The following is a 14,671-nucleotide window of genomic DNA, read 5'->3' as shown; positions in this document are numbered from 1 at the left end:
CCACACCTCATGTGTGGACAAATGGCGGGGTGGGGGGGGGGGGCACCTGGAAACTTGCTGCCACCCTGTCGAGGTGAGGACTGGATCTGCTGGGGTGGCAGGGGTTGAGGAGAAGTGTCTTGGAGGGAGGCTTGGGAGGAGGGCTTTGCGCGAGGAACTGCTCCTAGTCACTCTGGTAGCCAGGGCGGCTCTGCTCACAGGGCCTTTCTCCAGGATGAGGGTCCTTCAGGAAGAGTGGGATGTTTGAGGTAAGGGGATGTTCCAGGAGGAAGTGGGAAGCCCTGGAGAAAAATCTGCAGAACTCATCCCCAGTGCAGTATAGGGAAACCTCCTGGCTCCTCTCACACCTTTGGAATACGTCCAGGATCTCATCACCTGGCACCAGTCTTGCAGCCCCACCTGGACCTGACACCCAATCATCCCTCACCTGATTGTGCTATCTGGTCTCCTGGCCCCAGCCCCACCGTTCCTCATACAGCTGCCGGGGGTCCTTTCACCTCTGCTCCCTTGTTCACAGCTCTCGTTTCTCATAGAAATCACAGTTCCATCAAAGCCAGCAGTCCCTTCCCTCACTACCCTCATCACCTACCACTCCCCAGCCTCTTCTCCAGCCCCACAGGCTGCCTCATTCATGGCTGTCACTGTGAGCCCTTCCAGGGATGCTCCAAAGACGAGCACCTGCCCGCTCTGCAAGGCTGCACCTCGGGTAGGCATGCAGTCCCCACATGACCAGCCCCCAGTCAGCACCTGGATGCAGAGCCACCAGCAGCTTCCCTGGGCTGGGTACCCATGCAGCTCACTGCCAGGAGGGAGCACTGTGTGGCTTACTGGGCCTTGGCCTGGAGTCCCACATGAACCCTGTTTTGCTGGTTGCCTGACCCCACTGTCTGACTTGGCTGTGCCCCAGTCCAGGCAGCTTTTGGGGGCAGATGCTGGGTCCCAGGACTCTGCCCGGAGAGGTCATTTGTGGCCTTGGTCTCAGTCTGCCATCATGTACTGTAGTTGTGGTCAGGAGCTCTGGGCTGGCAACTAGCTTCAGTACCAAAGATTTTTTGTTCGTTAAAGATTGGAAGGAACCCGTTTGGTTTTCATCCCATGGGACAAGAAGGCAACTAGTGAAGAAAACAGTGTTTAAAAGGGGAGGGGCTCTATTTAGGTGAGAGGGCATCTGTGGGAGATGAGGAGGGTGTGCAGGGGCTCGGGGGCCTGGAGAAAAGTGGGGTGGTGCACAGCGTGATGGTGGTGGCACCCACTGTCAGCAGTGGAGACGAGCGCTTCAGTTGGTATGGGGAGGTAACTCCAGACAGTGGGCCTCTTTCCTCCCCTGCTGTGGGTCTGATACATGCCGATGAGGCAGGCAAGATGCTAGGCCTGTGTGTCTCTGGGAAGGGGGTGCAGCTGTTGCTGTGACTGCCTGCTGGCCGGGCACAGGTCTTTCAGGTCTCAGAGCTTCCTGAGAGCTGTCCTGCCCATGGCAGGGCACCGTTTGTCCGTCCACAGGCCCACAGCATAGGCCTGCTTCCAGACTCACTGGCTCTTTTGAGGCAGAGCCCCATGTTTCATGCTGGGTGTAAATGGAGCTCCAGAAGACGCAGGTGAGCATGCTGGAGGCTTATGAAGGGGTGAGCTGCACTGCTCTCTTAGGAGGGGAGAGCGCCAGGTGTGCCTTCATTATTCTGCTTCTTGGAATGGTTGCTTTGTGTTTCCAGTGATCGTGGCTGGGTAAGCCTCAAGGAATCTTGGCGGCCCAGACTGGAAGGGCCATGCGGGGGGAGAGTGGGGCCTAGGGCTGGCTGTGCCATACCCTGGGTGTGGCCAGAGCCCACCTGGAACCTTGCAGAAGAGAGGCTTGGAGGTTAGCAGTCCCCAACCCTCACGCTGTCTGTGGCAAGGGTACATGGTTTCTGACTGCTTTGTGCCTGGCTTCAACAGGCAGGAGCTGAGTGGTGACAGTTTCCCTTGAGCTGAGAGAGGTCCCTGGGAACCAGTGCTCCCTAAGTGCTGCCTGTAGCCAGCTGGTGGTAGTGCCGGCCAGTGCCGATGCTGCCTGACGGTGCCTTCCTCATGGGTGCTGGGTGGACTTTGTGACTCCTCTGTTTATGACTGAGTGTTCTGTCCTAAGGGAGAACTTTCCTGCCTTTTTCGCCTGCCCATTCCCGTTTGCATTTTAATCCAGTGTGCTACAGTCCATTACTTTGTTATTCATGCTGTTGCTCTAACTTTAAATGCCGTCCACTAACCCTGATCCAGCACCCTCTTTTGGTGCTCAGGCTGGCACTGCTACCCAGGGTTTGTGGCCTGTGTACTTGCAGGCCCCACAGAGTGGCTCCTGCCAGGCCCAGCACCTGGGGTGACTCCCAGGAGGTTGGGGAGTCCTGAATGAGCACCTGGCCACAGTGACCACCAGCACTTGGTGGCCCAGGCCCTGTGGTTGATGATCCTGTCTGACGCCATGGTCCCCTTGAGGACTGCACAACTTGTCCTCTGACGTGATGTTGTCCAACTCCACCTTTTGTCTCCCCAACAGGCTCTTCAGAGGTGTTCCTGCCCCCAGACCCCATCTTTGCCTCGGCCATGTCTGAGAATGACAACGTGTTCTGTGCCCAGCTTCAGTGCTTCCATTTCCCCACCCTGCGGCACCACGACCTCCACAGCTGGCACGCCGAGAGCTGCTACGAGAAGTCTTCATTTCTGTGTAAAAGAAGTAAGCCCCCTTGAGCTGGCATTCTTGGGGATGTCTGGGCCCTTGAGTCACTTTGTTGGACCCTGAGTTCAAGGTTTCTGAGGCAGAACCTGATTTGCTGTGTTGCGGTGGGCGCCCCTCACCAGCCAAGGTTTCTGGGGCAGAACCTGATTGCCGTGTTGCGGTGGGTGGCCCTCACCAGCTCACACCTTGTTCTTGGGGCCCGTCTGCAGCTCTGTGACCAGGGCAGCTGGTCAGCGTCTTAGAGTCCACTGTTCTCTTTCCCAGGGAAGAGACAGTCATCCCCGTCCTCCCTGCCGCAGTGTTGTTAAGAGAGTAGATGGGAATGAGGACCCAAGGACTTGGCGTCTCTGGAGCATCTGAGTCCATCGGTCACCTCCCCACCCCCGCTTCTGCCATCCTTCTCTCTGCTTCTCAGTTTACCTTGCCAGTCTATGGTGTGTTTCTTTTTTTCATTTTATTTTATTTTATTAAAGCCAGCTAACTCTACTGCTTTTGGGGGGCAGGGGCCTCAGGAGCTCTTGGTGGGACAGGTCCCCTTCCTCTTCATCAAAGGCTTCTGGCTTCGCGGGATGGCGCTGGCCCTGGAATGACAGCTGTGTGCAGGTTGAGGAGAGGCTTTGTTCTTGTGGATCATGTGTCTGATGTTGCCGAGCGTGGTGCAGGCGTTCTTGTTGACAGTGGTCCTCTTTTTTGTTTTTGAGACAGAGTCTCGCTCTGTTGCCCAGGCTGGAGTGCAGTGGCATGATCTCGGCTTACTGCAAGGTCCACCTCCCAGGTTGAAGCAATTCTCCTGCTTCAACTTCCCCAGTAGCTGGGACTACAGGCGCCTGCCACCACATCCGGCTCATTTTTTGTATTTTTTGTAGAGACGGGGTTTCACCGTGTTAGCCAGGATGGTCTCGATCTCCTGACCTCGTGATCCACCCACCTCAACCTCCCGAAGTGCTGGGATTATAGGCGTGAGCCACCGTGCCTGGCCTGAAACTCTTTTTTTTCTTTTTTTTTTTTTTGAGACGAAGTCTCGCTCTGTCGCCCAGGCTGGAGTGCAGTGGCCGGATCTCAGCTCACTGCAAGCTCCGCCTCCCAGGTTTACGCCATTCTCCTGCCTCAGCCTCCCGAGTAGCTGGGACTACAGGCGCCCGCCACCTCACCCAGCTAGTTTTTTGTATTTTTTAGTAGAGACGGGGTTTCACCGTGTTAGCCAGGATGGTCTCGATCTCCTGACCTCGTGATCTGCCCATCTCGGCCTCCCAAAGTTGAAACTCTTTTAAGAAGTGGGGTTGGGGCTGGGCGCAGTGGCTCACGCCTGTAATCCCAGCACTTTGGGAGGCTGAGGCAGGTGGATCACGAGGTCAGGAGATCGAGACCATCCTGGCTAACACGGTGAAACCCCATCTCTACTAAAAATACAAAAAATTAGCCGGGTGTGGTGGCAGGCGCCTGTAGTCCCAGCTACATGGGAGACTGAGGCAGGAGAATGGCGTGAACCTGGGAGGCGGAGCTTGCAGTGAGCTGAGATCGTGCCACTGAACTCTAGCCTGGGGGACAGAGCGAGACTCCGTCTCAAAAACAAACAAAAAAAGAAAACAAAACAAACAAAAAAAAAGAAGTGAGGTTGGCCTGTTATTTTTTTTCTATACTCTCCTTGATTCTCTCTCTTTTTTTTTTTTTAAGGTGGGTCATCACTATGTTGCCCAGGCAAGAATGCAGTGGCTAATCACAGGCATGACCCTAGCACAGTACAGTCTTGAACTCCTAGGCTCAAGTGATCCTCCTGCCTCAGCCTCCCAAGTAGCTGGGACTCTATTGACTCATTTCTGTATTACACTGTATTAGTTTTCTGAAATGAGTTGGCAAACATTTTACTGTTCTCTAAATCCATTTTGTACAAGTTGGAGATAATCTTGTCTTTGAGTGTTCGATAGAACCGCCTTATAGGACCATCTGGGCTGGAGGAGGGAGACTCTGTAACTTGTTAATTTAGGTATAATTTCAAGCTTACGGAAAAGCTAGAATAATACAAGGGACTTCCTTTCATATACTATTTACACAGACTCACCAGTTACAATATTTCTTTTTTTTTTCTTTTTTTGAGACAGAGTCTCGCTGTGTCTCCCAGACTGCAGTGCAGTGGCGCGATCTTGGCTCACTGCAAGCTCCGCCTCCCGGGTTCACGCCATTCTCCTGCCTCAGCCTCCCGAGCAGCTGGGACTATAGGCGCCCGCCACCACGCCTGGCTAATTTTTTGTATTTTTAGTAGAGATGGGGTTTCACCATGTTAGCCAGGATGGTCTCAATCTCCTGACCTTGTGATCCACCTGCCTTGGCCTCCCAAAGTGCTGGGATCACAGGTGTGAGCCACCACGCCCGGCCAGTATTTCAATTTTACTACATTTGCTTTATCATTCACTTTCTCTGCATATTTTTTTTGAATCACTTGGGAGTAAACTGAAGATACTGTGGACCTTAAGCCTTTTCTACTTCAGTGTATATTTCCTAAGAACAAGGACACTCTTTTATGTACCTACACTGTGTGGATCAAAATCAGGACACTTAACATGGATACATTACCATACAATAATCCACAATCCATCATTCCAGTTTTATCAGTTGTTCCAATAATATCCTTTATAACTATTTTTTTCCTGGTCCAGAATCATGCATTGTATCTAGTCATCATGTCTTCTGGATTCTTTTAGTCCTTCAGTTTGAGTAATTTCTGTTGACCTGTCCTCAGGTTTACTAATTCTTTCCTTGGCTGTGTCAAGTCTGCTTATGAGCCCGTTGAAGGTATTCTTCATCTGTTTCGTTGATTTTGTCTGTGTTTTTATTTCTAGGATTTCCATTTGATTCTTATAGTTTCCATCTTTCATCCGAATTTCCCATCTAACTTTGTATATTGTCCAGCTTTTCCATTGGAGCCTTTAACAAATTAATCACAGTTATTTTAAATTCCCTGTGGGAAAGTTCCTTCATCTGTTTCATATTTGAGTCTGGTTTTTTGAATGTTTTGTCTCTGGAGCATGGTACTTTTTTCTAGGCTTTTCATTGGAAGTCTGACATCTTGTGTGGGACAATAGAGACTGAGTTCAATAGTTTTGTGCTTGCAATGGCTATACCTTTACTTCCACTAGGCCTTTCTTGTGGGAGGGTCTTTAGTACAGTGAAGGGCATTGATCTGGGTGAGAGTTGGGCTGGGCTTGGGGTTTGTTGGCACTGTAGTTGCTCTCAGTGCACCTCAGGCTTTCGTAGTCAGCAGGACTGTTGTTCTGGGTGGAGGCTGGTTTGCCAGAGGGTTTTTCTTCATGTCTCCGCCACCCTCCACTTTAGGTCATCCCTTTGAGCCACATCTCTAGAGAGTCTGTCTTTTGCAGCCCGCCTAGCAGGCTGTGTGACTCAAAGCTGGTTAGCATGCTGATAGTAGGGTCTGATGTTCTAACTGCATCTCAGCCTTAGACAGGCCCAGTGCCCTGAGTATCCAGGGTGGACCCGTCACAACTGCTTCTGACCCTCCTGCAGCTGGAGTTGGGTCCAGCACAGTGGCTTTTCACCAGGGCCCTAAAGACTCCAGGTATGCTCTGATTAGAGGCAGGCTGACTAGAAGCAGGGCAGTGGAGGTGATTGGTTTGGGGAACATATTTGACTTTCCTTGGTGGGTTTTGAGTTGGAAGTATGGACTCAAAATAGAGAAGTTGGTGGCCATTGACCAGATCCTGACTGCCCTAGACTGGTTGCCACAAAAGTGGTAGGTCAGAGGCCTTTGCTCATATGTGGTCTGGCCTTTGTCAGGTATCGTCATGAGGCAGAAATGTTCTATAAATGGAATCATATAGTCTGCAACCTTTTGAAGTTGACTTTTTTCACTCATAATTCCCTGGAGAGTCATCCAAATTGTTACTTTTATTAACAATTTATTCCCCCCCCCTCTTTTTTTTTGGCGACAAGGTCTCTGTCACCCTATAGTACAGTGGTGTGATCACTGCTCACTGCAGCCTCAACCTCCTGGGCTCAGGTGAACCTCAGCTTCCCGAGTAGCTGGGACCACAGGTTCATGCTGCTGTGCCCAACTTATTTTTGTATTTTTTTTTTTTTTTGTAGAGGCGGGATTTCGCTATGTTGCCCAAGCTGGTCTCAAACTATAGGCCTCAAGTGTTGAAGGACATCTGGGCTGATTCCAGTCTTTGGCTATTACAATGAAAGCTGCCATGAACATCTGCATACAGGTTTTTGTGCAAACATGTTTTCTTTCTTTCTTTCTGTGTGTGTGTGTGTGTGTGTGTGTGTGTGTGTGTGTGTCTGTGTGACAGTCTTACTCTGTTGCCCAGGCTGGAGTGCAGTGGCACAGTCTTGGCTCACTGTAGCTTCAGCCTCTTGGGTTCAAGCGATTCTCATGTCTCAGCCTCCCGAGTAGCTGGGATTATAGGCATGTGCCACTACGCCCAGCTAATTTTTGTCTTTTTAGTGGAGACGGGTTTCATCATGTTGGCCAGGCTGGTCTTGAACTCCCAACCTCAGATGACCCACCCACATCAGCCTCCTAAAGTGCTGGGATTACAGGCATGAGCCACCGCATCTGGCTGCAAGTGTGTTTTCAGTCCTCTGTGATAGATGCCCAGGATTACAGCTGCTTGGCTGTAGCGTAGTTGCATATTTAGTTTTTAAAGAAATAAGCAAATTGTTTTCCAGAGTGGCTGTACTGTTTTATGGTCCCACTAGCAATGTAGGAGTGATTTCATTTCTCCATGTCTTCCCCAACACTTACTGTTTTCACTATTTTTCATCTTAGCCCTTCTGTTAGGTATGCAGATATCTATGTAGACATGTAGCTCCTTGTGGTTTTAATTTGCATTTCCCTGAGGCTAATGATGTTAAAACCTTTTCGTGTTTCATGTGCTTATTTGCCATCTGTATATTCTGTTTGTTGTTCATGTTATTTTTCTGTTTTCTCTTTGCATTGTTTGTTCGTTTTGGTTTGAGAGAGGATCTTGCTGTGTCACCCAGGCTCAAATGCAGTGGTGCAATCATAGTTCACTGTAACCTTCAGCTGCTGGGCTCAAGCAGTCCTCCCACTTAAGTCTCCTGAGTAGCTAGAACTGTAGGTGTGCACCGTCATGCCTGGCCAAGTTTTTTATTTTCTATGGAGATACAGTCTCACTACGTTATCTAGGTTGGCCTCAAACTCAACTCCTAGGCTCAAGTGATCCTCTTGTATTGAGATTACAGGTGTGAACTAATGATCTGTTTTGTTCTTGTTTTTTTTAAACTGTTGAGTTTCGAGGTTCTTTATGTATTCTAGATACCAGTCCTTTGTCAGATATGTGGTTTGCAAATATTTTTTCTAGTCTGTAGCTTGCCTTCATCCTCTTCACATGAGCTTTCAGGAAAGAAAGTTTTGTTATTGTTTTTCCCTGGCAGTATAAGTTTACCCAGAGAACAAAAGTTCTTAATTTTAATGAAGTCCTGGTTATTCGTCTCTCCTTTTATGGATTGTTCTTTTTTTTTTTTTTTTTTTTTTTTTTTTTGAGACGGAGTCTCGCTCTGTCGCCCGGGCTGGAGTGCAGTGGCCGGATCTCAGCTCACTGCAAGCTCCGCCTCCCGGGTTTACGCCATTCTCCTGCCTCAGCCTCCCAAGTAGCTGGGACTACAGGCGCCCGCCACCTCGCCCGGCTAATTTTTTGTATTTTTTTAGTAGAGACGGGGTTTCACCATGTTAGCCAGGATGGTCTCGATCTCCTGACCTCGTGATCCGCCCGTCTCGGCCTCCCAAAGTGCTGGGATTACAGGCTTTTTTTTTTTTTTTTTTTTTTTTTTTTGAGATAGAGTTTCACTCTATTGCCCAGGCTAGAGTGAAGTGGTACAATCTTGGCTCACTGCAACCTCCACCTCCTGGGTTCAAGTGATTCTTGTGCCTCAGCTTCCCAAGTAGCTGCGATTACCAACATGAGCCACCACCACACCTGGCTAATTTTTGCGTTTTTAGTAGAGACAGGATTTCACCATGTTGGCCAGGCTGGGCGCAAACTCCTGACCCCCGGTGATCCACCTGCCTCTGCCTCACAAAGTGCTGGGATTACAGGTGCAAGCCGCTGAGCCCAGCCTCCTCTTACGGATCATTCTTTTGGTTTCAAGTCCAGGTACTCTTTGCCTAGCCTTACATTTCTTCTGTGGGTTTTCCCTAAAATTTTAATCATTTTCCATTTTACATTTAAGTCTAGGACGTGTTTTGAATGAGTTTTTTACTAAGGTGTGAGACTTAGGTCAAGGTTCTTTAGTCCAGTATAGCTTTGCTCCCACATACCACCTTTGTGCCATTCTTAGCAAATCTTAAGTGTGTTACATTTTTGTATGTTATAGACCCAGCACTACTTTCCATACATATTATTTTATACAATTGCTTTTTAAATCAGCTAAGAGAATAAAGGAGGAAAACTATGCATGTAGGCTGTAATTTATAATCACATGATTGCCTTTACTGTCGCTCTTCAGTTTCTTATTTGTATTCAAATTACTATTTGGGGATTGCATACTTTTAGCCTGAAAAACTTCCTTTCGTGTTTCGTACAAGGTGAGTCTGCAAACAACTTCTCTCACTTGTTGTTTGGGAAAGTTTATTTTACTTTTATTTTTCAGAAGATATCTTTCCTAGATTTGGATCTCGGTTGATGGTTTTCTGTGAGCAGTTATCCCACTGCCCCAGCCTCTGTTGTTTCTGCGGAGAAGTCAGTTGTTTGTCTTTTTGGGGTTCCCTGATAAGTAACAAATCATGTCCCATTCGCTGCTTTTCATATTTTTGCCTTGTCTTTCACTTTCAGCATTTTCACTCTGATGTGTCAGTTTGTGGCTCCTTTGCGTTTATCCTATGTGGAATTTGTTGAGCTTCCTGGTTGTGTAGGTTATTGTTTTTCAATGAATTTGAATAGTTTGGAACTGTTAGTTCTTCGAGTATTTGTTTTGCCTCTTTCTCTGTCTCCTCTCCCTCCTCTGCATTTGTTACTCCTGTTTCACATTTGTTGGTGTGCTTAATGGTGTTTCACATTTCTCTGGGAGCTCTGTTCATTTCTCTTCATTCTTTTTTCTCTGTTTTAGCCAGGGAATAATTGTAGGTGAGTATCTTGCCCTGGGAGTTCCTGACCACATAGGTGACCTAGATTTGACCCCAATCCTTTTTTTTTTTTTTTTTTTTGGAGACAGAGTCTCACGCTGTCGCACAGGCCAGAGTGCAGTGGCACAGTCTCTGCTCACTGCAACCTACACCTCCTGGGTTCAAGAGATTCTCATGCCTCAGCCTCCTGAGTAGCTGAGGTTACAGGTGCATGCCATCACGCTTGGCTAATTTTTGTATCTTTAGTGGAGACAGGGTTTTGCCATGTTGGCCAGGCTGGTCTCGAACTCCTGACCTCACGTGATCCGCCTGCCTCGGCCTCCCAAAGTTCTGGGATTACAGGTGTGAGCTACTGCGCCTGGCTGACTGCAATCTTAAGTGAGGCATGGACCTGTGGTTGTGAAATTTCAGAAGAGTCTTTTTCTAGACATCCTTACCCCATTTGGAGACTGTAACAAGCTACCTTCTCATGTCTTTTTGCCTTTCACTGAGGGTAGCTCTCTTGGAGGCTCCTTTATCCCTTTTCTCTTCCTCCAGGCGTTCGCAATATCTGCCTACCAGTTGGAGACTCTGGGTTTTTAGCCATGGCCATTCCTCTTACTCTTGTCCCAGGTCAGCTCTGTGCAGAGTGTGCCTCAGGTCCAGTGGACTGTCTTCCCAAGCAGAACTGGCAGCTTCCTTAGACACATTCTGATTTTGAAATGGTTAATACTCATAGCAGCTGCATCTTAGAATTGAGAAGATCTCGTAAGTAATCTACTTTGGCAACTTCAAGGCAAACACTTCTGCCGTGACCCTGGATTCTGGCACTCTGCTCCATCCTGGCTCTCTGGCCTCCATTTGCCCTGGCTGGATGTGCTTTGTCCTAACGGTGTGTTGTAGTGACTGCTGTTGGACAGCCATTCCCTGTGCCATGTGCCAGATCCATGACATTCCAGTCCTAGGAAGACTCTCAGCATAATCTGGCCAAGTCTTCAGTTGCCTTGTTGGTTCCCCAGGCCCAGGTAGGGAAGGTCAGCTCGTGTCAGGTGGTGCAGCGGTGATGGCAGCGTTTGCTCACAGAGCTGTCTCAGAGGCTTTGATGCCACTGCTCTAGTGGGCATGTCTCACATGACCCGTCCAACTGCCTCATTCCCATTCTAAGGTAGCAGGTAGCGTTCACAGGCCCACATGGGGAGGCTACCTTTTTTGGCTATGTATACATCTGTACACAATGTATGCTCATTGCAGGTCAAACATGTGTTGACATCAAGGACAACGTGGTGGATGAAGGGTTCTACTTCACCCCTAAGGGGGACGACCCATGCCTGAGCTGCACCTGCCATGGAGGGGAGCCTGAGATGTGCGTGGCTGCTCTCTGTGAGAGGCCCCAGGGCTGCCAGCAGTACCGCAAGGACCCCAAAGAGTGCTGCAAGTTCATGTGTCTGGACCCAGGTGAGACTCTTGATAGTAGGTCCCAAGTCAGCCTCCCTATTTGGGGCTGGAGGCTAGGCATCCGTTTGCTTCCTCAGTGGTGAGGACTCAGGGCAGTTTACAGAGCATGGCACAGCAGCAGTGGCAGCGTTTGTCACAGAGATGTCTCAAAGACTTTGATGCTACTACTCTAGTGGGCGTGTCTGACACAACCCCTCCAGCTGCTTCCTTCCCATTCTGGGGTGACAGGCAGCAGTCACAAATGAACTTGAACTTGAGTGTGGCTGTTTATCCACAAATCACCACTGACAGCTTCAAACCTATCTTCAAATCTCCGCCTCTAGGGTTTAAGCCATTCTTCTGCCTCAGCCTCCCCAGTAGCTGGGATTACACGCATGTGCCACTATGTGCAGCTAGTTTTTGTATTTTTACTAGAGATGGTGTTTCGCCATGTCGTCCAGGCCAGGTCTTGAACTGCTGACCTCAACTGACCCACCCACCTCAGCTTCCCAAGGTGCTGGGATTACAGGCATAAGCTACCGCACCCAGCCTAGACTTCTAATTTATGTCCACATTGGAACTCTTCCTGTTCTGTAGTATGATACGGAGGGTAGTGACAGTTGTCATTGCTTACAGTCATCCATTTTTACCTTAGAATCTTCAAGAAAAAGATGAAATATTATTCTCAGTTTCGAGATCAGACTCCTCACCACCAGGCGGGGCTTTAAGGTAGACAGTACAGGGAATCTGATCTCGGGGTGATCCTCTTCCTTCCACTTGCGAAAAGAGAGGGGCAGGTGGGTCGCTGCTCTCTGAGATGTTAACACACCTCACACTCCAGGGGCATGCTTTGTCATTCTGCACACCAGTGTAGCTGCAGCTCTGTGTGAATTCAGATCTCAAGAGAAATGTAAATCAAAAGTATGAGTTTCTCTCTTTCTTGGGTTCCACAGTAAGAATGAAATGATGGGGACTTACTGAAGTCCCTGGACTTGTGGACCCTGTAGAAGAGCAGCTTTGGCAGGGTGTGATGGCCATCTCCGTCTCCAGGGTCCCTGTAGAGGAGAGGCTGCAGCTAGAGGCTGGGCCACAACAGTGAAAGCTGCCCCTGAGTGGAATGTTGTCAGTGTCCCTCCACACCAGGAGGCTGCTGGGTGGGAGGACAGAGCCGGCCTCCAGAGGCCGTGTCTGAGGCTGGGTGAAAGTGGGCACTCTGGCATGCACCATTAGACATGTGAAGTTGACTGTGGTGAGCACAAGGCTACATTTGCAGCCAGGCCCACCAGAGGACCCAGAGCTAGAGGGTGATGCTTGGACCCCATTCTACAGGGCAGTTTCTCCTCGTATCGGGTGCATGTCTGTTTAAGGCCATGAGAAGCACCAGTTGAGTGCTTACCAAGTTCCCTGTGCCCAGCCACATAACTTTAAACCTCCAACTTAGTGACGGGCTACAAGAGTCAAACTGTTCACAAGCCATGCTACCTGGACTCCTGGTTCCATTTCTCAGGAGTCTACCAGTGCTGCCTTGCCACTCTGTCCAAGCTTTGTAAGAATGCCTAGATGTGTACAAGGATGACCCATTTGTGGACATGTATGGCCTAAAGAGCCTGCCCAGCCCCAAGGACTTCTTAGCAGAGCAGGGTCCTTAGTGCATCTGGGTGGGCCCAGAGCAGCTGCAGCCCTCTCTCCTGCACGGCCAGAGCAACTTAGCTGGGCCCTGCTCTGCCCACCCTGTGGCCATGCTTCCATGGGCTTCTGACTCTCCTAGGGGCCTTCTCCTGGGAAGTGCTCATACTGCATTAAGAACCGAGACACTATCACCAAAACTGGAGACTCTGGGAATAGGATGTCATGTGTTAAGCATCAGAATGTCCCCTTCAACAAGCTAAGAGTGTCTACTTTTGCCACCCTGTCATCATTGTGCTCAAGGTCAAAGCCAGTGCCAGAAGGCAAGAAGAAATGAAAAACCATCCAGGCCAGAGGGGAAGAAATGAAACCATCTTCTTTTACAGATTACATGGCGGCATAGAAAATCCTAGGGAATCTGCAGGAAAGTTATTAGAACTAATAAGTGTGTTTAAGCAAAGTCTCCAGATAGAAGGTCAACTTAACGAAAATTCATTGTATTTATATAATCTACCTGTAACGGTTGAAAATTGAAATTTTTGAGAAAAGTACCATTAGTAATAGCACCAAAAAACATGAAATACCCAATTATAAATAATATAAAATATGTGCACTTTCTGTTTGCTGCAAACTGTAAAACCGTAATGAAAAAAAATCAAAGGCTTAAATAAAAGGGAAGACACCATGTTCATGGATCAGGTGTCTCAATATCATTAGGAGGTTAACTCTTCCCAAATTATAGATTCAGTATAATCCCAGCCAAAATTCTAGCAGACATTTTTGTAGGTATTGAAAAGCTAATTCTAAAAGTTAGGTGGGGCCAGGCGCAGTGTCTCGCACCTGTAATCCCAGCACTTTGGGAGGCTGGGGAGGGTGGATCACTTGAGGTCAGGAGTTTGTGACCAGTCTGGCCAACATGGTGAAGCCCCATCTCTACAAAAAATACAAAAATTAGTTGGGTGTGGTGGCTCATGCCTATAATACCAGCTACTCAGGAGGCTGAGGCAGGAGAGTCACTTCAACCTGGGAGGTAGAAGTTACAGTGAGCCGAGATCACGCCACTGTACTCCAGCCTGGGTGACAGAGCAAGACTCCATCTTAAAAAATTAAAATAAATAAAAGTTAGGTGGGCTGGGTTCAGTGGCTCATGCCTGTAATTGTAGCACTTTGGGAGTCTGAGGCAGGAGGATTGCTTGAGGCCAGGAGTTCAAGACCAACCTGGCCAACATAGCAAGACCCCATCTCTTAAATAATAAAAAGATAGATAAAAGTTGGTGGAAAGGCAAAATAATTAGAATAGCCAAAGTAGTTTTTACAAAGAACAAAGTTGGAGGATCCATGCTGCCTAATTTATGAGTGTGGTACTGATGAAGGAATAGACACATGGATCAATGGAACAGAGCAGTCCAGAAATAGTTCCACACTACATATAATCAAGTGATCTCTCTCCATTTGTTTGTTTGTTTGTTTGTTTGTTTGTTTAAGACTAGTCAAGTGCAGTAGTGAGAACAGGAAAAAAGTAGAACAAGGAGTTTGATCTGTTAACTGACTGTGAACAGTCAATTGAGATAACTCACTACCGTCATCTTTGACAAAGGTGCAAGGGTGGTTCAGTGGAGAAAGGAGAGTCTTTCAATGACTAGTGCTGGGACAGCAGGACATCCATATGCCAAAAAATACAAACTTACACTATCCTTCCTTCTGTATGTAAAATTTACTCAAAATGGTCATAGACACAACTGTAAAACCTTGAACTATAAAACTTCTATAGGAGAAAACATAGGAGAGAAATCTGTGACCATGGGCTATGCAACATTTTTAGC

General features: G+C 48.4%; 1 protein-coding gene across 4 annotated transcripts in view; it reads left to right on the top strand.

Annotated features, from left to right (window-relative positions):
• Positions 1 to 14,671, top strand: part of DGCR2 (DiGeorge syndrome critical region gene 2) — an 86,513-nt gene that overhangs the window by 63,136 nt on the left and 8,706 nt on the right. For all 4 annotated transcript variants that reach the window (XR_004052909.1, XM_010356346.2, XM_030915864.1 and 1 more), the window contains 2 exons: positions 2,528 to 2,704; positions 11,040 to 11,243. Coding sequence is in view for 3 of the 4 variants with exons in the window: in XM_010356346.2 (XP_010354648.1) it covers positions 2,528 to 2,704; positions 11,040 to 11,243 (381 nt within the window). In the remaining variant the exon portion in view is untranslated. The remainder of the gene's footprint in view (positions 1 to 2,527; positions 2,705 to 11,039; positions 11,244 to 14,671) is intronic.

This window comes from Rhinopithecus roxellana, chromosome 13, assembly GCF_007565055.1.
Source record: "Rhinopithecus roxellana isolate Shanxi Qingling chromosome 13, ASM756505v1, whole genome shotgun sequence".
Taxonomy (NCBI): domain Eukaryota; kingdom Metazoa; phylum Chordata; class Mammalia; order Primates; family Cercopithecidae; genus Rhinopithecus; species Rhinopithecus roxellana.
Note: the sequence above shows the minus strand (reverse complement) of the source record. Positions and strands in the feature narration are given on the sequence as shown.